Genomic DNA, 24,597 nt, shown 5'->3' on the forward strand with positions numbered 1-24,597 from the left:
TGCTGATTCTGCGTTTCTGTGGAGCCTTGCAAATGATGCTGTGGTTTCCCTTCTGCCTCCTGCAGCGGAGCACCCCCCGAGCTGAACGGCGGTGGAGGCTGGCTGGAGACGGGAGGAGGGAGGAGGGGATTGTGGGGCTTTTTGCTTTTGAGGAATGAGCCCTCTCGCTGCTCGCTCTCTCTCTCCCTGGAGCAACTGGGGTGGAATAATTACATAGCATGTGCAAAATTGAACTCCACTCATTGTGTGAAAGGATAGAGAGAGAGAGAGAGAGAGAGAGAGCGTTTGAGTGATAAAGAGAGAGAAATGAAGCAACAACAACAAAAAAAAAAAGAAAAAGATGGCCGGCAGTTCCTGTGAGTAATGCTGAGCCATGCACAGCAGTTATCACATTATTTACAGCCAAGGATTTAATCCATCGTTCAGTAATGAGCAGCCAGCCAAAGGCCTGTGATCTGAAGCTCACTTATTCACTCGCTGGGCTGAACTCCAGGTGGCAAAATGCTGGAGGACCCCCCCCCCCCCCTTCCCCTCCCCACAGAAGGAAACAAAGCCAGCTCTCCCTGCTATTTATTTATTTTGCTGGATATCTCTGTATCGATCTGTGTGCCAGACTTAATGAAATGAGGATTAACTGGTTCAGTCACTGTCATTGTTTGACATCTTACAGTATATCATGTCTTGTTTAGGACACTTTTATATATTGAATGGATGTGCAGCTTTATTTGACTGATTTTCATGAATGAATGAATGAATGAATTAATGCTTTTGATGGGGTTTTTTTCTATAAGTTAGCCTCATCTTCTCTCATCAGCAGAATCAACCAGCCGCCTACAATCACATCTGCCCATTGATTGCACGAGTCAACACTGACACCATGTGGTCACCTGCTGAAAATACACCATGTTCAGTTTTTATGTTACACAGAGTTAAAGGACAGGTTCACAATTCAAGTCAGGTCAGCCAGGTGCTCATATGAACAGTGAAAGAGGTTTTTCCTCGCTGTAATCATTCCTCCTGTTCATACTGGCTATTAAAATATCCCCTTCAAATGTGCTTTCAATGTAAGTGATGGAGGCTAAAATCCACAGTGTGTCCACAGTCATTTAGTGCAAAAATGAAAAATGTATTTTCCTGTTGAGCTGCGGTAGAAGTATAGTAACAAAAAAAGGCACTTTAGCACCAAAAAGACTGTAATGTTGAAAGATATCTACTTGATTTGACTCATTTGGATGCTGAAGCTTCATATTAGCTTCAGATAAACTTTTAAATGCTTTCTTGCTCAGAGGGAGGCTTGTGGATTTTACATTGTATTTGCATTATGAAGGGATCTTCTAATGGTCAATAAGAACAGGAGGAATGATTATAGCAAGAAAAAACTATTGCAATGTTCATCTGGGCTCCTGATTGATGTTTCAAGACAGATCTGAAAAAAGTGAACCCATCCTTTAAGTTTTGTGTACAGTATTTGCTGTGTAATAATCTATAATCTAGTATACTGTTTTATTTTTGTTCTATGTTTTTTGCAGTTAGCATACAAGAAATCTGTTTTATATTAAAAGAAAATTATGAAATCAAACAGCAACTTTGAAAAGCCACGGTCAATTAAACTCCACAAACAGACAGAAAAAACTTTTTCTGAAAATGTAATAACTGGAAAAAATGTAAAGTAATTGTGCATGATGGTGAATCAGCTCCAGGAACACTTCAGACACATTCAAAAAAACAGGTGTTTATTAGTCTGAACGCTGACTGTTGTAAATACACTTCACTTTGTCACTTTTCCAGTATCAACACACTACTGAATATATTTAAATCCTGTGTTGAATCAGTGTGTAGTGTGATATAGCTTACACTATAAAGATGAAATTGAAAGACAACTGGGACATTCTTCACTTGATTAAATGAATTTATTGATATTTAAAAGTCTCCAGGTCTTCAGTACTGCAGCATAGTCTGAAAGATAAAAATCAACATATACTGATTATCCAGATACACTCAGCAAACAATCATTCAATTCCAGATTTCCTTCACAGGCCAAATTCTTTCAATAAGAGTCAATATTTCTAAACCTGTGTCATGTAACCAGTGTTACATTTTTCATGGTTTGGGCTCCATATTTCCAATTAAGGGATTTTTTTGTTTGTTTGTTTGTTGTTGTTTTCAGATTATTTTTTGGCATTTTGCTCATAGGGGATAGGGATAGGGTTAGGGGTAGGGGTTAGGGTTAGGGGTTAGGGTTAGGGTAGGGGTTAGGGTTAGGGTTATGGGATTAGGGTTAGGGGGTTAGGGTTAGGGGTAGGGTTAGGGGGTTAGGATTAGGGTAGGGGTCAGGGTTAGGGGGTTAGAGTTAGGGGTTAGGGGTAGGGGTCAGGGTTAGGGGGTTAGAGTTAGGGGTTAGGGGTAGGGGTTAGGGTTAGGGGTTAGGGGGTTAGGGGTTAGGGTTAGGGGTAGGGGGTTAGGGGTAGGGGTTAGGGTTAGGGTTAGGGGGTTAGGGGGTTAGGGGGTTAGGGGTAGGGGTTAGGGTTAGGGGGTTAGGGGTAGGGGTTAGGGTTAGGGGTAGGGGTTAGGGTTATATGTCCAGGTATACGTCTCACCACCTTTGCCACCAGGCAGCCCTGTCTCCTAGATATTATGTTTATATACTACTAATTGGTTTCCCCAATTACGTTATCAAATGTACTGTAATCACTGCCCAAATTATGTTCAAAGGCAACTTTTTTTAAATTTTTAAATGAAATACATTGTCACTGCACATTTTTACTGATATAGTATCAACATTTTTGGAACTTGCAAAATTTGTAAATTGACATTTTTTATTTTTATGCTGGCAGAAAACCTAATTCATCCTATATGCAAAACCTAAACTGTTTCAATGTAGTCGTATGTACATGATTTCTAGGAGACAGGGTTGCACTAGGACACCTGAATGAAGGGAGATCTTAATATTTTTATCTTAATATTAATATTTTAGACCAAAATCCTAATATATTAGCCAAGAAATAGTGATCTTCCAACTTTGTGGCAACAGTTTTTGTCTCTTTCCTGTTTCAACATGACAATGCCCCCATGCACAGTCAGCTCCATAAAGAAATGGTTTTCCCAGTTTGGTGTGGAAGAACTTAAACACAGAGTCCTGACCTCAATCCCATCCAACCCCATTAAGCCAGACCTCATTACCCAATATCAGTACTGGACTTCAATAATGCCCTTATGGCCACGTTCCAAAATCTGGTGGAAAATCATCCCAGAAGAGTGAAAGCTGTCATAGCAGTAGATGAAAGGTAGGTTCAAAATGTTCAAGTCTGTCTTAAAACAACAGTCAGGTGCCCATATGAACACTGAAACAGGTTTTGATCGCTGTAATCATTCCTCCTGTTCATACTGACCATTAGATCTCCTCCAAACGTGTTTGCAATGTAATTGATGTCCACAGTCCTAGTTTTGAGCAAAAACATTTTAAAAGTCTATCTGAAGATAATATGAAGCTTCAGCAGTCTGAGTTAGTCATATCAAGTGGATATCTACCATATTTACAGTCTTTTTAGCATCAAATTCCCTCTTTGTGTTTCCTCGGACAGTGTTTCCCTGTTGAGCTGCGGTGGAAGTATAGTAACAAAAAGAGGAACTTTGGCTCTAAAAAGACTGTAACGTTGAAAGATATCTACTTGATTTGACTAATTTGGACAGCTGAAGTCTCATATTATTTTCAAATAAACTTTTAAATACACATCTGTGGATTTTGTCTCCCGGCACTTACATTGAAAGTGCATTATAAAGGGATCTCTTCATGGTCACTATGAACAGGATGGAATTACTACAGCAAGAAACATGTGTCAATCTTTATCTGGGCACCTGACTGTTGTTTTAGGACAGACTTGAAAAATTGTGAACTCGTCCTTCAAAGCATGTGGTTTTGGAAAGAAATGTTCAAGTGTCCTTTTGACTATGTAGTGTATGGGAAGGGAAGGCGACTCACGTCACTGATCCACTGAGTGAAGGAGGAAGTGCGAGTGAACACCGTCGGTTTCTTGAGGGTGTTGCATCCTCGGCTGGAGACAAAGCTGGTCACCCCCTGCACGTACCATCTGCCATCACTCCCCTTGCAGTTCAGAGGGCCACCTGAATCCCCCTGCAGAGACAGACAGACATGCAGGTAGGTGAAACCAACAATTACATAATGAATATGCAGATATCTCTTTGTTTTGCTGACCAGATGAAGACAGCAATGCTTACATGGCAGCCAGAGCGGATGTCACCACCAGCACAGATCATGGTCTGTTTCACAGAGTTCCCCCACCAGTCGCTTCTGGTGCAGAAGCTGTTGCCGACCACAGGAAGGAGAGCCTGCTGGAGCTTAGACGCAATGGGACCACCACCTGCAGAAGGGACATAGATGTGAAGTAGAGTGAGCTTTAGAGTTGCTGCTATATGGATTGTTTTACATTTGGACAGAGACACGCTAGCTGTTTCCATTTGTTTCCAGTCTTTATGCTAAGCTAAGCTAACAGCTGCTGGCTGTAGCTTCATATTTACTGCTAACAAACATGAGCGTGGTATCAATCCTCTTATCTAACTCCCATATTTTCCAAAACTTCAAACTATTCCAATAAATCTGAGCCCAAATCTGATATTTCTGACATTTCCTGTCATGTTTTTATTGGATCAGTGCAGTCACAGGTACATGTTTGGATCAGAATCAATGTGTTGTTACATTACAAACACTTACTGTAGATTCGACCCCAGCCGGTGATGTAGCAGGGGTCATCGTGAGGAACGATATCTCCGCTCTGTGGCATACAGGCGGGCTGCACCTTGTCGTTCAGAGTGACAGGTGAGGACAGCTTGATCATGGCGATGTCTTTACTGAACACGGAGAAAATCACAGATGTATCAGAGAGGATATGAAGCAAAAACATCCCGGGAAAGAAAGAATTATAAAGTGTTTTAACAAATATAATCACACACTCAAAAACATTTTCCCACAACTAAGATTATTTCCTGGAGAGAAGAGGGAAAATACGCCACATTCACTCTTCATATGGAGTGATTTTATGTGTTATTAGACTGTTGTTTAGGTTTAAGCTTGCAGAAAATTACGTGAGGTCACCAAACTCAATTTTTCATTAATAAACCAACACATACGTTCTTACTATATCACAGGTGCATGTTTTTAGCTTGTTGTCAAGTCCTTCTGCCAGTCCTTAGCTGTGAAATGTCACTTTCCTAGCATAAAACTGTTTCCTCTATATTCTATGCACTTATTCCCTGTTGCATGATTCAAATTGTAGGTTATAGTCATTTTTTTAAATTTAGAAAATAATCTGAAAGCATCTGTATGAGTGTACTATGGCTGTGCAGGAGTTTTAATCCTTACCCACAAGACAAGCAGTTGTCATTCCAGTTGGGGTGAACCACAATCTTCTCCACACTTCTGATCTGCTCAAAGCTCTCCTCTGTGGTGAGGTCATACTCCCCCATGACCACACGGTAGGTACGAGGACTGACACACACACACACACACTTTAGATAATACCTTCATTTCACACCATGAGATCAAACAAGCACAGAATGAGAGTAAAAACTATGTTTCACCTGATGCAGTGTCCGGCAGTCATGACCCAGTTGGGAGCGAGCAGAGTTCCTCCGCAGGTGTGTCGGTACGTGGAGCCGCTGAGATACTGCAGAGAGATCTGTGAAAAGACATGAACGAGCTTTAAAGTCATACATCACCTACAATATGAGCTACTAACATACAGTGAGTAATTCAATCTTCATATCCCAAAAACTGAGAAGGAGGGAAAAATAGAAAATATATCATTTTAAAAGAAGCAAAACAAAAAAAGAAGGCAATTAAAAGAAAAAGAAGATTATTATTATTAGTAGTATTTTATCCCTGCTCACAAAACTTACTTAATAATTGTAACAACTTTGATAAAAATTGTCTATACCTCTTGATTTTTCATCATTATTGTATTTTTTCCACCCTTTTTTTCCTCTTTTCTTGTTTATTTGAGTGTTTGTTTACATATTATTATCATTATTATTCATTTATTTTCCCCAAAACACTCCCTTCCTCTGTCAGTGTACAACCCTACATATACATACATGCTCACATACCCTCCCAAATACTTTATATACTATTATATCATGTTGCACAAATAAAAAAAGAAAGAAAAGAAACCCTGATTGATATGAACTCACCTGCCAGGGCCAGCTGTAGGGCCGAGCGTCGACTCCGTTCACAACACGGCTCACAGAGGGCTCGTAGGTGGGTGTACCGCACCCGTGAGCTGAGTCAAAGAAACAACTGGAGGTTAAAGGCTCTGATACTAACAGCTGTCAGCGCTCCCAGACTTTAACATGGTTAATAATTGTGACCTCAGCTCTCTGTATGTTTAGGTTGCTTTTCCTTTGCAAACTTTAACTCATAATATGTTTACTTGAGGTGAAACTCAGGTTTAAATCCCAAATTGTTACACATTGTTCTGCTCCGCTCAGCTTTGTTAGCACATTATAGGATTTAAACATTGGTTTAAATAAACATTGATGTAAACATTTTATCAGTCTGGGCAGATAGTAGACGTCTGTAAATTCACAAAAGTGCCTTTAAAGATACATCTCACTGACAGTTAAAAAGAAATACGGTTAAAAAATAACCTTTAGATTTTGCCCAATGGTTTGAGTAGAGAACACTACTGACTGAGGTCAAATGGGGCTAGATGACACTCATGATCAGTTTGGCGAACGATTATCATTTTCCAATTATTTTTCAACTGTTTTCTTTTGTTGTTGTTGTTGTTTTGTTTTTGTTTTTTTGCTTGAATTGTTTCATTTTCCCTCAAACTAAAACTGCTGCCAGAAATACTCGCTAAAGCACCAAATGTGGATTCATCCACCGCTGGAACTAGTCCCCAACTAATGCACTTTTTCCTCCTGTATGAGTCACATTCATTTAAAACTACAGAGTTCAACAGCTTGAGGAAATTATTGACTCTTTTTTTTTTTAAATTAAGATATGTATTTGTGAATTGTTTTACCTCTTCAGTAGGAACTAATGGGATTTAGCTGAGGGCCACAAACTGAGTAGAGAAGTCAGTAAATATTGAAAGACGGACTAATATATTGTTGTTCTTGATAATAAGAAATATATAAAGTGATGACAGACTTTCCCTTTAAATTTAAAACCTGCTAGATAGTTTGATAGATAGTTTGTGCCTCCGTTATAGAGTCTGTTCAAACTGCTGTAATGATCCATGTGTGACTCACCGTAGGCAGCAAGCAGCAGGACCAGGGCTACTTTCATCATGATTTCCTCAGAGTGGACTGTCTGTCTGAGTGCGTCAACTGGCTTTTGTACTCTCAGAATTCAAAAGTAATAACACACACACACACACACACACACACACACACACACACACACACACACACCTGTGACACACACAGTCCAAACTTTGACCTGGGAATCTTTGTTCCCTGCTCCATCTGTTTCACTCGTCCTTACACGACTCCCCGACCCCCATCACCCCCCCAGAACCAGAACAAATCAGCACATGTGTACTATGTGTACAGGAGTGTACAAATACTTGATTTCAAAACAGTTTGGGGGGTAATTTATACTTTAAAATACTACAAGGGGGAATAATTAACTATAAATTTAGAAGAACAGCTGAGAAAAACAATCCACATTGCAGAACTGGACAAATGTCATTTATAAAAGTTTTTCCCAAAATAATCTTCAAACTGGATATGATGGTTTATTACAATTCAATTAAGTTATTACTCTTAATAATAATTAATTAACCATGTTCATCTGAATTAATGTACTACATTTTAAAATTTAAAAAAAAAGTTTAACCTGAAATATTCATCAAATATACATGATAAAAAAAAAAAACACAATCTAATGATTAACTTTAAACATTAAGACACACCAACAAAAAGTTAATTATCATAGTGGTGCAATATTTAAATCACACAAGTGAACAAATGAATAAATACATTATCCTCAAACTGTGACAATTATGCACATTTTTTACTTGAAACCGAAGTATACTTTGACATTTTTTTTTAACTTTTGCATGATTTAAAAAAATGTTTTCCCTTTTTTAAGTGTTCGTTTAACATTTATAATTATTTACTCTCCTTATTAAGGAGTTGTTCATTTAAACGGTTCACAGTAAAGGACAGTCTTACTATCAGTAGGAGAAAACCACGTAAAACATGCTTTGATCATTTTTCCCCAAAGTCTGTGTCCTTGACATTTCTGTCAGGGAAATCAGCTCAGCAGGCGCAGGTGGAAAGAACGAAGGCGTGCCAAGACCTCCTCCATGGTGACAGGAGGAGCCAAAACACACAACCTGAGAGTGCAAATAAACACAAAAACTACAACGTTAGCACAAACATACACCTGTACTTACAGAAGAAATCACCTGAACATTATATTACATCATGTAAATTAGTATTTAAAAGCCTGACAGATATCATACAATGGGTTCTATACACACACACACACACACACACACACACACACACACACAGGTGTTTTCAGTTAAATTCAGCTAATGCTAACCTCGCTAGCCCTAAATCATATCATCATAACCCTCAAACAGCCCAGGTGAAGACCGGACGAAATGTCTTCTTCACTCCCCAAAAGTTTCCCAAATGTGTGCTCACTTCACAACACTTTCCAAACGTCGTCTCTTCCCAAGAATTTCCTTGCTTTCCAAAACTTTCAAGGATGTCCCCACTTTCCAGAACATTCCTCACTTTTCAAAAGTGTCCTAATTTTCCAAAAGCATCCTCTATGTCCAAAAATGTCCCCTCTCTTCAAGAAAGTCCTTATTTTCCAAAACTTTTCAGGATGTCCCCACTTTCCAAAGCGTTCCTCACAAACATGTCCTGTTTTCCAAAAGCATCCTGAATGTTCACTCTTTTTTTTTTCAAAAAGGTCCTTTCTAAAGTCTTCACTTTCTAAATATTACCTCACTTTAAAAAATGTCCTAATTTTCCAGAACTGTCCAAAACATTTTCCAAAAGTGTCCTCACTGTCCAAAAAAATTCCTTACTTCCCAGAATGTCCTCTTTCAGGAATGTCCTTGCTTTCCAAAACTTTCCAGGAATGCTCCACTTTCCAAAACGCTCCTCAATTTTTAAAAGTGTCCATATTTTCCAAAAGCATCCTCACATTCCAAACGTGTCCTCAATGTCCAAAAAACTCCTTACTTTCCAAAATGTCCCCACTTTCCAACCCTTTCTAGGACGTCCCCACGCTTCAAAAACACACACATATACAGTAAAGTTACCTGAACAATATAAAACACACGGAGCTGTGTTTCTTACCTGATGTGATACTTCTTATCTTCCTGTCCGTTCTCACAGCCTGCTCCCAAACAAACACCTTCCTCTTCCAGGAACCTCTGACAGTAAAGCACGTCCGCCTCCACTCCTAACGACTGAAATTAACAAGAACACGTTGGTCTAATTCTGCGTCAGTCAGTGATTACACCATAGGGCTAATTAATTACAGGTGAATTTGATGAAAACATGGACATATCTAAATATAAAAGCCTCTTTTACTTCTGCTAACAGATATTACTACTGCTAAAGCTTTAAGAATATCAGAAAACACTAAAGACACAATCATGATTCTGGAAATTAACATTTTGTGCATTTCTTAACTGACCATAACTGAAAATATGGTCCTGAACTAACAGTAAATATTAAATGCCACAGCTATAAACGTCCTTAGTGAAGAAGGTTTGTGTTAGATTTTCTGACTTTGGCCTCTTCTATCATCAGCGGTGGTACATGAAGACGAGGATAAAGAAAGATCCCTCCTGTCGCTGGCTGGCAGCTCATCCCCGGTAGATCATTCAGGACCTCACAAGCACGCTGAGCATTTTGTGCCACAGTGGTCTGAGTGAGAAGAATCTCCTATAGATAGATAGATAGATAGATAGATAGATAGATAGATAGATAGATAGATAGATAGATAGATAGGTGCAGTGTATGACTTAATATTATGCAGCTTGAACGATTAGAAGAGAAATAGGATGGTCACTGATGCTAAAGCATTCTAACATTGGAAAACCAACAAAAAAAACTGTTTATACCACCACATCTATCAAAATATAATAAAAATTTCTAAATTATTTCTTTTAGTTATAGAAAATGTTCAGTTCATTTCTAATCTACATCCAAATCAGGATTTGCATCAAAATATATATTATATTATATTAATAGAAAATGATTAAATGTGCAAGAATTTTTTTTATGCATTGGGAATGTAGTAATTCATAAAAAATAGTGAAAATGCTCAAAGACTATATCTAAACTATAAATGAATCAATCTATATAATTAGTAATTGATAAATAAATAAAATTAACCATTTAAAGTTCACCAGTTTTTGAGATATTCTGCCATCTAATTAACAAACAAACAGGATTAACAACTTTACCTCTTTGGCAGGTAACAATAGAGAAACAATTACTTACTGAGAAATGTGCATTTTTGTTTCTGACAACAGTTGAAAGTAAGAGACCGTATTTGTCTTTCAGATGAAATGTTAATTTTGTTGTTTTTACCTGTGTGTATGTTTTATAGGAAGGATCTCCAGTACTTAAATACTGTTACGGTCCATGTTAATTATCTCCATATAGCCTCCTCTCAGACCGCACCTAAACACAGAGGGGCCACAGTATTATTATATTATATCAGTCTGTCTGATAGAAAAGTACAGTTTGTCCTTGATTAAGCTGAAAATGTGTTCAGACTGAAAATGAAGATGAATGCAAGTTTTTTTTTACAATCCATGTTTATTTACCACAAACATTCAACGTATCAACTATATGTTAGCTGCAGCTGTTAGCTAGTTAGCAATATGAGACAACCATATTAAGAATTCCAGTTCAGTTCTTTCTGTTATTTCCCTGTTTTATGATAATTATGTTTATATACCACTAATATATTGTGGAGGAAATATAATTTGCTGTGTGTTCTTATATTACAAAGCCAGGACTTTCACACTGGACTTGGTTTTGTTAAAGGTATACTATGCAGGATTTCCAAAGTTGGCCCCTCCTCCCCGGGTAACGAGAGAGAGAGAGCAGCGGTGGTGGTTGAGCGAGCTGCACTGGCCAGAACAAAGCCGTGAATAGGATAATTCTTTCTTTTCAAGTGTATTTGCTGTTTCTAATTGATAGTATATAAACTTAATTTTTAGGAAACAAGGTTTTCACAACTCTCTCCCTTTTAGTCTTGTCTTTGTACGTTGGTAAGGTGGAGTCATGGCGCTAATAGGTGCAAAACTTTTTAGTTTTATTTTATTTTACACCTCTGAGGACTTTGCATCTTCACCTTAATTCATGCTGTCTAGAGGGTATGTCATGTCTGTTGGCACCACATCATGTCTTTCCATTGACTTTGTATACAAACAAGCTGCCACTAAAATTCAATTCACATTCAGTCTGAATAAACCTTAAAGAGCAACTTGCAGGCTGAATTTCTAACTGAATTTATTTATGTATTATGACAGTTGTTGTGTGAGAGGTATTAATGTATGATTATATTAGTTTAACGAGACATAAAGGCAGAAATTCAGACGGAAAAGCGAGCGTTTTGAGCAGTGGCCTGAAACAACGCGTCATATTACGTCACATAAGGGAGTCGGTTACAACACTGTGAGGTGAAACAACACGTGCTGTTCTCCGCTGTTTCTCACACCATAACTGAATTTTTCACCAGTGACCATTATTTATCCTAATCCTTGTTTGTTTCTGATCATTTGGACACCTAGAAGGATCAAAATTATGTGTTTGTCATATTTATATGAATATATATATTTTCAACCTCAGCATCAAAACTAGTGCTGAGATCCAGATTTCTTATTGTTAAACTGGACCTATCTTGACCACTCTCCCTTATATGGCCTTATAAAACTGAGTTAAGATGTCACTGTAGCATATATAGATATATAGACTTTTTTTCTATTAGTTCACTGGCATCACCAACCTGCAAGTTGCTCTTTAAGACTGAATATTTTCTATCTAAGTATATTATATCATCATATTAAAAACTTAGCCCCATCTGTGACCTCAGCACATCATATGTAACTCTGTGATTAAGTCACATATGCCGACCTTCAGGAACTTTTGGTGTGTTCATGAAATCACAGATGTTTACAGACTGGCCAGAGGGATAAAATGTTCTCCTGGGAAGAAATGAGGGCTTAAATCCAGTTTTTTTCTCACAGACTGTGCTGAGTGCACCAGTAATACAGCTAAATGTGTCTGCTCCTTTTCCTTTTCTTCACTGGATGTACAGCATGTTACATCAGATACCTCGGCCTGGTCTGAGCAGTGGAAGTGACGTACAGCCCACACAGTCAAATAATGCATGCAACTTTGTAAATGGAAAGTTTGGGAGAGCTTGTAAGATGTGACACATGTTGATGATAATAAAATGCCACTGAAGTTGATGACTTGAAAAAGATATATAACAACATCAGTTTTTTGTGTGAGTCATCTGGTAAAATTGTTCTTAATGCCAAGAATATTGTATATTCATCTTCCTGGAATATAGACACCATGTGAAGGCAGCAACAGGCTCTGTGGTCTATGTGGTCAAATCACCAAGTAACACGCAGAGTTTTGAAGTTACAGCTTGAGTCAAGTGACATTATGTTCAGTGAAACTCACTCTCCCATGCAGGCACTGGATATAGAGTGGAAAGAGACCAGCTCCACTATCTCTGAGTACTCTTTTCCCATCTCAAACAGCACTTTCTTATAGGAAATAAACTCTCTGCCCTGTCCATACACGCTGTCCTGGTGTACCTGCAGTAGAAAATGCAAGAAAACATGAAGAAACTGAGCTTATGTTGGACTGAAAATCAGTGGTGGAAGAAGTATTCAGATGTTTTACTTTAAAGTATTGCAGTAAAAGTAGTGGTTTGGTCCCTCTGACTGATATATTATGACATCATTAGATTATTAATACTGAAGCATCAGTAACACTACTTGAGTAAATGTACTTACTGATAAGAGAAAAAGTTTCAGTGTGTGGTTTGTAATCACCTCATCAGCCAGCAGGACGAGTCTCTCAGCTGCAGCAAACTGAATCACTTCTTCTATTGTTTTCCTGTTTTGCACAAAACCTAAAAAGACAAATAATAGTAAGTATCAGAGAGTAAAGAGGGGAGATGTGACTGATGTAGGATGTATGATCTTTACCTGTGGGGTTTCCTGGGTTGCTGATGTAAATGGCTCTGGGTTTGCAGCGCCCCCTGGCTGTCTTCAAAGCTCGGTGCAGCTCCTCCAGGTCCACAGCCCAACCCCGGTCCTCTCTCAACTGGTAGGGTACCAGCATCACACCAGCCTCATCCACATGTCCGCATATTTCCTAATTTGGACATCACTGAGCTACTGACACACGCTTCATGAACACTAATTGTAACACTTTAATTTTCTAAAATTAAAAGCGTAATAAAAACAAAAACAGGATTTTTAAGCCTCTGTCCACTTTTATTCAAATACAAATACAAATACAAATAATTTTGCTGCCTCAACAAATACAGATTCAAATACAAATACTGGGCTCTCTGCACATCCCTACCTGACAGTATAGTTTTATCCTTCATGTTTTCATCCTTTAACATTCAATTTCCTTCTTTTATTTCACATTACATAGCTATAACATTCTGGAGCAACAGTGTTCATTTCATCAACAAAAACTGACAAAAAAGATATGTTAACCTTTTTTCCACAATGAAAACAAGACTAAAACTAAATCAAAAGTAACATTTGAAAGCAGAAACTATGATCTAACATATTACAAGTTTTGTTAAAGGAAAACTAAGAGAAAATGTGAAAGACAGATGAATGGAAAATAGGCACTACTTTATATAATAATAATAATAAAGTTTATTTGTATAGCAAAACAAAGTGCTTTACACACAACAATAAACAGAATCTACAAAAATCTAAAATGTGCTGTGTATATGATATAATAGGGCTGCAACTAACTCATATTTTCATTATTGATTAATCTGTCAATTATTTTCTTGGTTAATTGATTAGTCATTTGGTCTTTAAAATGTCCAAAAATGCTGATAAACAGTTCACAACCCCAAAATATTTAGTTTACTATCATAGAGCACTAAAAAAAAACAGAAAATATTCACATTTCAGAAGCTTGAATCAGAGAATCTGGATATTTTTCCTTACAAAATTACTCAAAAGGATTAATCAGTTATCAAAATAGTTGGCGATTCATTTTCTGTTGATCAAATAATCAACTACCTGTTGCAGCTCTAAGATGTCAAGCATAAATACAACATAGTCAACATAGTCATAGTACAACTTTTTTTTTTTTTAGTCTTACTTTGACAGCAAAGATCTGATCCTCTCTAATCTTAAATCTACAGCAGACAAAGAAACAGCCAGCAGCTTCCTGTCTGAGGAACACAGGTTGTCAACATGTTGGTGAGCGAAACTCACTGAAATAAAATCTGCAGCTTGGCAAAGAAGAGCCATAAAAGTAATTCATAAACTAAATCTGAACCTCCTCCTAAATCTTGGTTAATAAACTCATGTGAAGGAGAGCAAAGTTCCTGCATAAAACAATCATCAGCAGACTGTAACCATGTCTTTGTTAAAGGAGCCAAATCGTGCACATTTCAAGGTCTATATATTGTTAATAAAAACAACATTAAGTGCCAGGATTGATGATTGCAGCCAAGTATGCTTAAATGATCTACATCTGAAAAATTAGCCTGCTAGCTTCTATGAACTGTAACAATGTAATGGACCTTTGTCATCAATTTTAATATCAATAATAAACTTTTAAAATACTGTGAAGTATAACTGAAGTAGCCATCGGATATACAGTTTGAAAGTGTAGTAATTCCTCTGAAATGTATTAGAGTAGAGGTACCCATGAAGTTGCAAAAAATGGAAATGACAAAGTAAAGTAGCCAATCATTAACAATAATTAAGTACAATATTACTTTCCCAAGTAAAACAAAGTAGATTTACTCAAGTGCAGTTTGGAAGTACAGGTACTTTACATGAGTACTTCAATTTTCTACTACTTTCTTCTTTACTTTAAAGGTGTATTACCCTTGCATTTCAGAGGGGAAAATATACTTTTATAAAACTTTTTCCAGAAATGTCTTAATAGTGAATGAGAGAAATCTTCAAATCTTCTTAAAACCTGTTCCACTTTAAATGTCTACTTCTTCTACATACTTTCAGCTACAGATGTAATTTCAACCTTAAACAAGTCATAAGACTTCGAACTACTAAATTTCCATTCAGTTTTTTGATATCGTTCACAGTTTTTGAATTATCATAGTTTAAGTTGTATACTTTTTCAGCTGTTTTTTAAGTTTACCAGCTTTTTATTCAAAGTGTTTATACTGTCATCAGTTTGACACAATTCATTTCAGCCTCCACCTTTTACAGTATCACACTTCAGCTCTCAGCTTTACCTGGAAAGCATTTCAGCTGTCAGCATGCTGTCAGTTATATATGACATCATTAGATTATTAATACTGAAGCATCAGTGTTAGAGCAGCATGTTACTGTTGTAGCTGCTGGAGGTGGAGCTAGTCTGCTAGTTTAGTCCAGTGGTTCCCAAGGGTCAGCAGATAAATCTGAGGGGTCATGAGATGATTAATGGGAGAGGAAAGAAGAAAAAACAAAGTTCTGATACACAAATCTGTTTTCACTTTTTGGACTTTTTCTCTAATCTTTGATTTTGCTGAAATATTGGATTATTTGAACATTTATTGAAATGAAAGCATGTGAGAAATTTAGAGGGAAAAATCACTATTTGGTGGAGCTGTTAACAACTCATAGACATGTGAAATGTGACCCCGACTACACACTGCTTTTTGTAAGACGTCAAAAGCCAAAAAGTTTGGAAACCACTGGTTTCATCTTTAACAATGTGTTGTATTTTAAAAGCTTGTTATATTATCCATTGTGTCAAATCTTCATCTGAAAAGTAACTAAAGCTGTCAAATAAATGTAGTGGAGTAGAAAGTACAATATTTCCCTCTGAAATGTAGTTGAGTGGAAGTACAAAGTAGCATCAAATAGAAATACTCAAGTGCAAGTACCTCAAGAGTGTACTTCAGTACAATACTTAAGTAAATGTACGTACTTTCCACCACTGAGTAAAAGTACTCATTAGGCATAAGAAAGCCCCCTGTCAGTGTTATAATATTTTAACAATAATACATTTTAATGTCGTAGCTGGGAAATGAATTCCAGATTCTATTAGAAATTCTAAAGAACAAGTTCCTGAAAATGCAGCCAAAGCTAATGATGGCTCCTGGTTTTATAGTTGTTAATGGAGCTAAAAATATTGAAATAGTCATTAAAAACAGACGGCAGAGTGTTATTGAAATAAACTGAATAACAGGAAGTTTATTAGTTTGAAAACATTAAGAACATTGTTACGTTCCTGATGATGTCACAGGGCCTAAACTGTTTGTAAGATTGAACATTAAAGCCTTTCAACACCCTCAGCGTCATGTAACTATATTATATATAGTTACACTATATAACTATAATGTAACTATACTACCAGTAGCTCTCTTACATCATCTGATTAGGGTTTGTTAATAGTGTTAATAAGTGTAACTTCAGTAAACCATCAAAGGTTTATATCTTCTAATGCCGAATGGTTCAGGGTGTTCTAGCAATAATAACAAAACATGATAAATGAGATGATAACAGTTTGTTTTCAGGCAGGAAGTTGGGTTTAGTTGTCTGCATGTTTGTTTAGGTTATTCTGAACAAAAAGCTTCTGATTTGATTTTAATTTGAAAGTAAGGTGTTTGGAGAATGTCAGTCCAACCAAGTTATGAAATGAACTTCATTTTTCATTTTATTTATTTATTTATTTAACTTACAGGGTTGATGCAAATTTAATACCTGTTTCAGGGTCACACCAGCCAAAGTATGAAAGTTTGATGGACTTTCAGTACTTCTAAGCAGTAAACAACAATAATTCCTAATGATCATTAACTAGAAAATGCAATTTCCGAAGAAATTACATGTGATTGTGTGATTGCTGAAAGCTGAATTTGAGGGTTTTGCATTGCTGAAAGCTGAATAGTATTAAAATTCTACCAAGAATAACATTGGCTGCAGGTGGGATCAAACCTACAACCTCATGTTTGTAAGATAGCAATACTTAGCACTGAGCTAACATGTGACACAGCAAACAATGAGCAAGATCTGATTTTCTTATTAAGACTTTTAATTGCATAAAAAGGGTTGCAGCTCTGACATTATTATAATAATAGGGGGAGCTGGAGTTGCATAGCATGATGGTACATAATAAACATGTTTGTTTATAAGAGCAGAGGTATGAGGAGCACTCCCGTGAGCTGGTATTGAACCCAGCTTGCAATCTAACAGAGGAAGCTGACTATTGACAGGGCTTAGCCACAGAGCCGGCAGGGAATCCCTGAAATGTGCTGCACAAATTCATATTTTGTTGAGGAAAAATTGATTTGCCCAAAACGAAGCTTCTAGCTCAGAGTTTGGAAATTATTAGTGACAGTAGGACTTGCTGAGCATGAGGAAGTACAAAGTGTTTGAAGTTTAAGAAATGGGAGAGTGAGGAGACACACAGCCTGCAGATTGCATTGCAGTCAATGAGAGCATGACAGCGCTCTCCCTATCAATTATGGTTTAGAGCTCAAAAACTGTAACTCATATGGAAAATACATTTACATTTTGAGAGAGAGGAGGCTTGTGACAACATTTTGAGGTATGATATGTGCTTGAGGAGTTAAAACTGTGGGAGGGAGACATGTTTAGCTACTTTTTTTTTCCTGGTCTAAAAAAATCTCTGCTCTCCTCTCTGCCTGATGACATCACGCTGATGAGATCTGAAAACTGCTGTACTTTGGACTTAAATTGCTCCAAAAGTACAGAAGGTACAGAACACAACTTTGAAAAAGTTAAAAGTTAAAAGTTTTGTGAACATTTTAAAGTTTGAATGGGGTCTGTAGTTTCAAAGTAACAAAGGTTTGAACTCAGTTGGATTATTCCTCCCATAGACTACCATTATAAATTTTGTACAGGTTTACACTTGGTAAATGTGATTTATATTCATTTACGCACATAACCACCTTTATAGCCAGAAAGACACGTATATCCCAAACATATTCATCAAACTAGCAGACAAAGTAAATGAGCTAATATACCAGTTAACCACCAAAAGGAGCTGATTGGCTCCAGCCATGTTTGTATCCATGCTGTCCAATGAGAAAAGGGCACTTGAGGGGGCTGCTATATCTGAACCATGTGAACTGCAAGCCTCCTTAACATATACTGTGTATGATATATGATAAAAAATGTTCTTTTAAAATACTCTGGAGTTGTTTTTAAGCATGCAGAGCACTAATAAAAAGACAATATGAGAAATATGAGACATACTTGTGTATACATGAATTAGCATAAAATCACAAATGCTTGAGAACACTCTCTGCGTGTTCAACAAATCTCCTTTCCAACATCCACACTCAAGTTGAGGACCTGTCCTTCTCTACAGGGGACTACATGTTGGGTCGCTGTATTTTACACTGTGTCTCTGCCCTTCACACCTTTGTCAGGGTGCGGCTGTCTGCCCAAAGGCGACGATGGAAAGATCCGAGGCGATCCAGGGCCTCCTCCAGGGTGTGAGGAGGAACAAGGATGCAGAATCTAAGAGAGAAAACACATAATATATGGTCACCTTTTGAGAAAATGCAACATATGTGATTGACGTGGCTATAACTTCATGTCTCTTACCTCAGATGGTGGTTGCCAGTTGTTCCTCCATGCTGACACCCTGCTCCTACAAACACACCTTCCTCCTCCAGTAACTTCTGGCAGTACAAGACATCTGCCTCCACCTCCAGCACCTGAAAAATGCATCAGACACGACTCCCAACAGGAACTGAATCCACCAGTTAATTAGCTTGATACAAAAGTCTATATGACACATTGTTGAAATATGGAGCGTGTAGTATCGACTTCTCTGCAAGTATCTGCAACCTATGGTTACCCACAACACCCTTCTCTGGATAGGTTCACATGTATGTACACACTGTACAACATAAAAGGGTTGTGGAGGTCAACTGGTGGAAGTAGTTGTAATATTTTCCCACCTTGGCCTGCTCAGTAATCTCAGACAGCAAACGCAGACGTGGATAAAGGTAGATTCCCCCCATCACTGGCTGACAGCTCACCCCTGGTAGACCGTTCAAGAACTCCTGAGCCCGCTTAGCGTTCTGAGACAGAGTGGCCCGCCTGAGGAGAATCTCCTTTGATGAAAAGAACAACAGAGATTGGTTGTAAGTAGTAATACGATATAGGAAAGGAGCTGCTCTGGGAACAACCTGAACAAACGGGGTAGGAAATGAGCTTCGATGTAGGATCTTTTGTAGATGTGTCACCTGTGTGTACGTGTCGCAGGAAGGGTCTCCAGGTTTCGGTGGGTTGACCATGAGATCCAGAGCAAGCTGTCCTGTGACCGGAGTACTGATATCACCACACAGCACACTGTCAACAAACAGCATCACATCTGGGTCCATGTTGACCACCTCCATGTATCCTGCCCTCAGACCACATCTGGGACAGAGAAACAAAAATCAGTTGGAGAAACGATCAACCTGTGTAACCACTGCTCTGAAAAACATATAATATTGATGAAACTTTGATTAAGCAGTGCTGTTGACATAGAGAAGGAACTCACTCTCCCATGCAGGCGCTGGATAGTGAGTTTAAGGAAACCAACTCCACTGTCTCTGAGTACTCTTTTCCCATCTCAAACAGCACTTTCTTATAGGAAATAAACTCTTTGCTCTGTCCATACACGCTGTCCTGGTGTACCTGGAGTGCAGATGGAATCAATTGATGGATTAGGAAAGACTGTGAGAAAAAAAACTGCCAGTAACTGAGTCAAATCCTAATCTGAGGATAGTTTTTTTTGATCACCTCATCAACCAACAGGAGGAGTCTCTCAGCTGCTGCAAACTGAATCACTTCCTCTATTGATTTCCTGTCCTGCACATGACCTGCAAGGACCAACAGCAGCTTACAACAGTGATGACAGTAAGGACGTTAAAACAAGTGGGTGTAACGCAGCTACTGTATGATCTTTACCTGTGGGGTTTCCTGGGTTGCTGATGTAAATGGCTCTGGGTTTGCAGCGCCCCCTGGCTGTCTTCAAAGCTCGGTGCAGCTCCTCCAGGTCCACAACCCAGCCCCGGTCCTCTCTCAGCTGGTAGGGTACCAGCATCACACCGGCCTCATCCAACAACATGGGTAGGGTGTGTGGGCAGGGAATGGGGGTCAACACACCTGTCTGAGTCTCCCCCTCCCCACTGGCCAGCAGCTTCACAACCACCTAAAGACAATGGATCAATATACAAAACTTAATGTATATTGATTCTGTCAGTGCTGAATTGTTCAATAATTGCACATTTTGGGTTTAAAGGATAATTCTGGTTTATTACAATTTGTGAAATTGTGTACAGGACTTATTGGTGCCTAGAGGATCAAGCATACTGACTTTGGTTATACTCTGACTTTTTCTCTGGCGCCACCATGAGGTTAATATTTGTAGTTTTGTGTGAAATGTTTCAACAACTATTGGATGGTGTGAAAAGGTTGCTCCTCTCTGTTTTCACAGGGCCCTGGCTCCCAACATTGTTAGAGTTTTTGTGTATTAGATCGCTAATTTCAGTGCAATGTTTCTCTTAATTTATCAGTCATGTCATCATCTATATGAATAATGGAATGGGTTTGGTTGATTAGGTTGTGTTTCATAACGTTATATTTTGTTGAAGGGCTTCAGTCCTGTTGTGATTTTTTTTTGAGAGTTTCGTGATGGTGGGCAGATCGTCTGCTTAATCAGTGATAGTGACAAAGGGTGTATATCATTAACTGCACTGAGCCACTAGGCAGTGTTGATCTTGTGGTAACCTGAGTAGATGGTATGTTCCAGTTAGGTGCATCAAAGAAGGTAAAAGGCCAGTCACTGGTCTGTTGAGATGGAGTAGGGAAGATAGTAGGTGGCAGCTCACTTTAAGACTGCAGATTTTATTCATTTGTTTGTTTGCTTTGGTTTGGCTTTTGACATCACTTTTTTGCACATACTCCACCCTGCCAACCTGCTTCTTTAACATACATAAAAGTTTCCAGTGCCAAATAACATCTTCTGCCCTTTATATGAGGTGGTGGCGCTACAGATGGATTGCCATGAACTGTTACTTTGTTGATCCTTTAATGTTTCATCCAGAGCCATCATCAAATTTTTAACATTACGACCAAATATTTGCAAAACTAATGTCACTTCCACCAACCTCAGCTGTACTTTGTGTTTGGTGCCAATTAACAAATATTAGCATGCTAACATACCAAACTAAGATGGTGTTAGAAGCTCAAAGGACCACTATGCCAAAGTACAGCCTTAGAGGGACACTAGCATAGCTGTAGACTCTTGTTTATTGTTCCTTTATGAATCAAAATTAATTCAACTCCACACCATTTTCCCCCCTGGTTTTCCAGCAATCCCCCCAGGGAGGGCTACCCTTCAGTTCGGGGAATCTGGAATAATTACTGCCTTGTTTATAACCTGTCTGCTCTTGTTTCATGCCTCATCTGATATGTTGCACTGATGTTGCTGTGTTCCCAGATCACGGCAATTAACTTGGTGAGTATTATTTTATCATAACTGATAGAAATGATTTGCCAAAATTAGAAATTACTGCCAGAATGATCCTTTAACATCCATATGCCTGTAAGTATTACCTCATTATATGAGAAATAAATAACAAACAGTATTAAAGGCAGTGTTTTCATACCATCAAGGCTCTTTGAAGACCAGCAGAAATAAAAATGTTGTTAGCATATGAAGGCACTCCAGCGTCTCGTCTCATGATGAACTCAGCGATGCTCTGCCTGACATGAAGCGAGCCGGAGGAGGCAGTGTAGGACCCTATGGATAAATTATTGAATAGGGTATTTCTATACATTTGTTAATTAAAATACCAAACATTCATGTTTAAAATGTCAGACAGAGTGTACAGTTCTCACCCACACTTTTTCCATCACAGACCTCCAGGAAACTCTGAGCCCTCAGCTTGACATCCAGAGGAAGACTGTTGTCCTCCAGCAACTGAGGGTACAGACACACCGCCAAGACCTTAAAAATAAAGAGGCCCGAATTACAGACAACAAAAAAAGACATGTAGATAGGCCATTATACAAAAGCCAAATAACAAAACTAACCTGTCGAACAAATGAAATGGGTTTCATTCCTGCTTTGTGGGGATCACATGAGCTCACATCAATCACGTCCTTAAAAGGTTTTTGTGCCCCCTGCAGGACAACACTTTGTTAATACAAGAAAGTATCATATGCAGACCTCTTATAGGCCAAAAAACACAATATTCAATGGTAAGAAAAAAGGTTCTAAGGTCTATGGTTAATGGGAAATGTGTAAGTGTATGCCTGCTTGTCATAATTTGTATATAGTTTCAATGTATTGCTTTTTAATTTGGTGTGAATACATTAACCCTTTCATACATAGTGGTCACTACAGTGGACAGCTATTCAAAAGCCGTTTTCTTAGATATGCATGGGTTTTGATGGTATAGTTGCACATCAGCCACCACAGTGGACTCTAGTGTGTCATTCCATACACTGCCATCCATTGGCCAGCCTTTGTAAGTGCAACACAAATTTCTCAAAACCACGATGACCGCCGGCCGGCCCAGAAACGCTCAGCAGCTCAGGAATATCTTGCCAATCCTTCTATGGTAGTAGACCCTTGCAGGTAAAAAGAAATTTATAATATCAAGTAACAACTAAGGAGTAATACAATTGCTAAAATTTCCAAGTGTTGATTGTATGTTGGGAGAAAATGACGATTAATCATCTGTCCACTAAGTTTGACATCATGCATGGCTGGCTATATTTCAACTACAATTACAATTACTGTGACTTTGTTGTTCTTGAAAATACTTCATCTGCAGTAACTTTTTTGGCTGTAAATCAATTGATTTATATTATTAGAATGGAACTTGCAGTTTTAGGGGGCTAAGGATACTGAGTCAGCTGAGGATGCTGAGGGAATGCCTGGCACCTCAAAAGAATGTCTGGATTAGAAAAGAAGGATCTTCTGCATTTCAAGTCATCTGTAGCTCATGTGCTAATAAATGCAGTAAGACAGAGGGAAGAGGCTGAGGAGTCAGGAACAAGGTTCAATGGTTTTGCATTGCATTGAACAGTATGATATTATGTTAAAATATGTTAAAAAATAGTTTTGAAAATATACATTATTTTATAGTTTTCAAATAATATACAATTTTGTTCATTGGTTTGTTAAATACATATTCCTAAAGTTGAAAACTCAAATGCATGCTGTCCACCTGAGTGGACATGTGAAAAACTCCTTGAAAAAATTAAGTTCAATTTTTTTTTTTTTTTTCATGCCTAAAGAGGAATAAAAACACTTAGGACAAAAATCCTGACTGAGGTTATCATAATTCATGCATGACAGGGTTAATGATCAAGGAGGTATTTATAACAATTAACAGAGATATTGTGTTAGTTTGTTGGAGGTATAACGTCACCTTGACACCTGAATTCCTCATGTTTAATGTTTTTACATCAAAGATCACAATGGAAATGGATTTGGTCTTGTGTCAATAGCCTACCCACAGCTGTTTCTGATGAATAAAAGTAAATTATTGGCACTTACTGTTATGATCTCTTGTGTGATGCGTGCAGCCAGACTCCGCAGTGCGCTGTGTGGTGAGACTCTCATCTCTCTTACCCTGGGATTCACATGTTGCAGGGAACTCATTGTGTTTTTGTTGAAATGGTTTGATTTGGATTTCTAAAATATCCACTTAAAACTACTTTCTAATAATCGGAGAAGTGTGGACACTGAAGAGGTTTCAGTCAAAGTTGCACAATGTTTTCTGCAAAATACCTTTCTCTCATGCACAGGAGAGAGTGAATGGCTAACCAGGGTAATACATTATGTACCTCTCCTATTTGCTGAGTAATCCTTCAACCTCATTTTCAGCTGCAATGCACTGCAGAAACCTTAAAAAAGTCATAAGACTTTGAACTATTAAATTTCCATTCAGTTTTTTGATATCTTTCACAGTTTTTGAATTATCACAGTTTAAGTTTTATACTTTTTATACTGTTTATACTGTCAGCAGTTTGACACAATTCATTTCAGCCTCCACCTTTTACAGTATCACACTTCAGCTTTCAGCTTTACCTGGAAAGCATTTCAGCTGTCAGCATTCACATACATTTCCTGCAGGAAATGCATTTTCTAGTTATATATGACATCATTAGATTATTAATAGTGAAGCATCAGTGTTAGAGCAGCATGTTACTGTTGTAGCTACTGGAGGTGGAGCTAATTTCAACTACTTTATATACAGTTCACTAGTTTAATCCAGTGGTTCCCAACCTAGGTGTCGGGCTCCTCCAAAGGGTCACCAGATAAAACTGAGTGAGATGATTAATGGGAGAGGAAAGAAGAAAAAAGTTCTGATACACAAAT

General features: G+C 38.0%; 2 protein-coding genes and 1 long non-coding RNA gene across 5 annotated transcripts; 1 reads left to right on the forward strand and 2 right to left on the reverse strand.

Annotated features, from left to right (window-relative positions):
• Positions 1 to 1,891: 1,891 nt before the first annotated feature.
• Positions 1,892 to 7,374, reverse strand: LOC122988963 (proproteinase E-like). The gene is made up of 8 exons (XM_044361641.1): positions 7,270 to 7,374; positions 6,205 to 6,293; positions 5,596 to 5,693; positions 5,378 to 5,503; positions 4,730 to 4,866; positions 4,237 to 4,379; positions 3,980 to 4,132; positions 1,892 to 1,956 (listed from the first exon to the last, which is right to left on the reverse strand). The coding sequence occupies exons 1-8, from the start codon at positions 7,307 to 7,309 to the stop codon at positions 1,939 to 1,941; spliced, it is 804 nt and encodes a 267-aa protein (XP_044217576.1). The 5' UTR covers positions 7,310 to 7,374; the 3' UTR covers positions 1,892 to 1,938.
• Positions 7,375 to 7,743: 369 nt separating this feature from the next.
• On the reverse strand, positions 7,744 to 24,207 carry LOC122989572 (alanine aminotransferase 2-like). Of its 2 annotated transcripts, XM_044362546.1 has the most exons (12): positions 23,773 to 24,195; positions 22,299 to 22,388; positions 22,104 to 22,212; positions 21,872 to 22,005; positions 20,169 to 20,412; positions 20,001 to 20,080; positions 19,759 to 19,895; positions 19,492 to 19,634; positions 10,588 to 10,619; positions 9,781 to 9,936; positions 9,343 to 9,455; positions 7,744 to 8,360 (listed from the first exon to the last, which is right to left on the reverse strand). In XM_044362546.1, exons 1-12 carry the CDS (start codon positions 23,875 to 23,877, stop codon positions 8,279 to 8,281), a joined length of 1,425 nt encoding a protein of 474 aa, XP_044218481.1. In that variant the 5' UTR covers positions 23,878 to 24,195; the 3' UTR covers positions 7,744 to 8,278. The 2 variants fall into 2 exon arrangements, with proteins under 2 accessions (XP_044218481.1, XP_044218480.1); XM_044362545.1 differs by lacking the exons at positions 7,744 to 8,360; positions 9,343 to 9,455; positions 9,781 to 9,936; positions 10,588 to 10,619 and adding exons at positions 17,771 to 18,725; positions 18,813 to 18,925; positions 19,172 to 19,327 and having other exon boundaries at positions 19,460 to 19,634; positions 23,773 to 24,207.
• On the forward strand, positions 20,983 to 22,247 carry LOC122989573. Of its 2 annotated transcripts, none has more exons than XR_006405095.1 (3): positions 20,983 to 21,001; positions 21,576 to 21,720; positions 22,124 to 22,247. It is a non-coding gene; the product is annotated as an uncharacterized LOC122989573 (long non-coding RNA). The 2 variants fall into 2 exon arrangements; XR_006405096.1 differs by lacking the exon at positions 20,983 to 21,001 and adding an exon at positions 21,002 to 21,075.
• Positions 24,208 to 24,597: the final 390 nt, after the last annotated feature.

Source organism: Thunnus albacares, chromosome 9 (genome assembly GCF_914725855.1).
Source record: "Thunnus albacares chromosome 9, fThuAlb1.1, whole genome shotgun sequence".
NCBI lineage: Eukaryota > Metazoa > Chordata > Actinopteri > Scombriformes > Scombridae > Thunnus > Thunnus albacares.

Bases quoted from the DNA above. Each gene is read 5' to 3' on its own strand.
- LOC122988963 (XM_044361641.1), bottom strand. From the start codon at position 7,309: ATGATGAAAGTAGCCCTGGTCCTGCTGCTTGCTGCCTACG. The intron at 5,694-6,204 runs GTGAGTTCATAT...GTCTTTTCACAG, and splicing joins CCTACAGCTGGCCCTGGCAG to ATCTCTCTGCAGTATCTCAG. The intron at 4,867-5,377 runs GTAAGGATTAAA...CTCCGTGTTCAG, and splicing joins GACAACTGCTTGTCTTGTGG to TAAAGACATCGCCATGATCA.
- LOC122989572 (XM_044362545.1), bottom strand. From the start codon at position 23,877: ATGAGTTCCCTGCAACATGTGAATCCCAGGGTAAGAGAGATGAGAGTC. The intron at 20,081-20,168 runs GTAAAGATCATA...TGGTCCTTGCAG, and splicing joins CAACCCAGGAAACCCCACAG to GTCATGTGCAGGACAGGAAA. The intron at 18,726-18,812 runs GTAAGAGACATG...TTTCTCTCTTAG, and splicing joins ACTGGCAACCACCATCTGAG to ATTCTGCATCCTTGTTCCTC.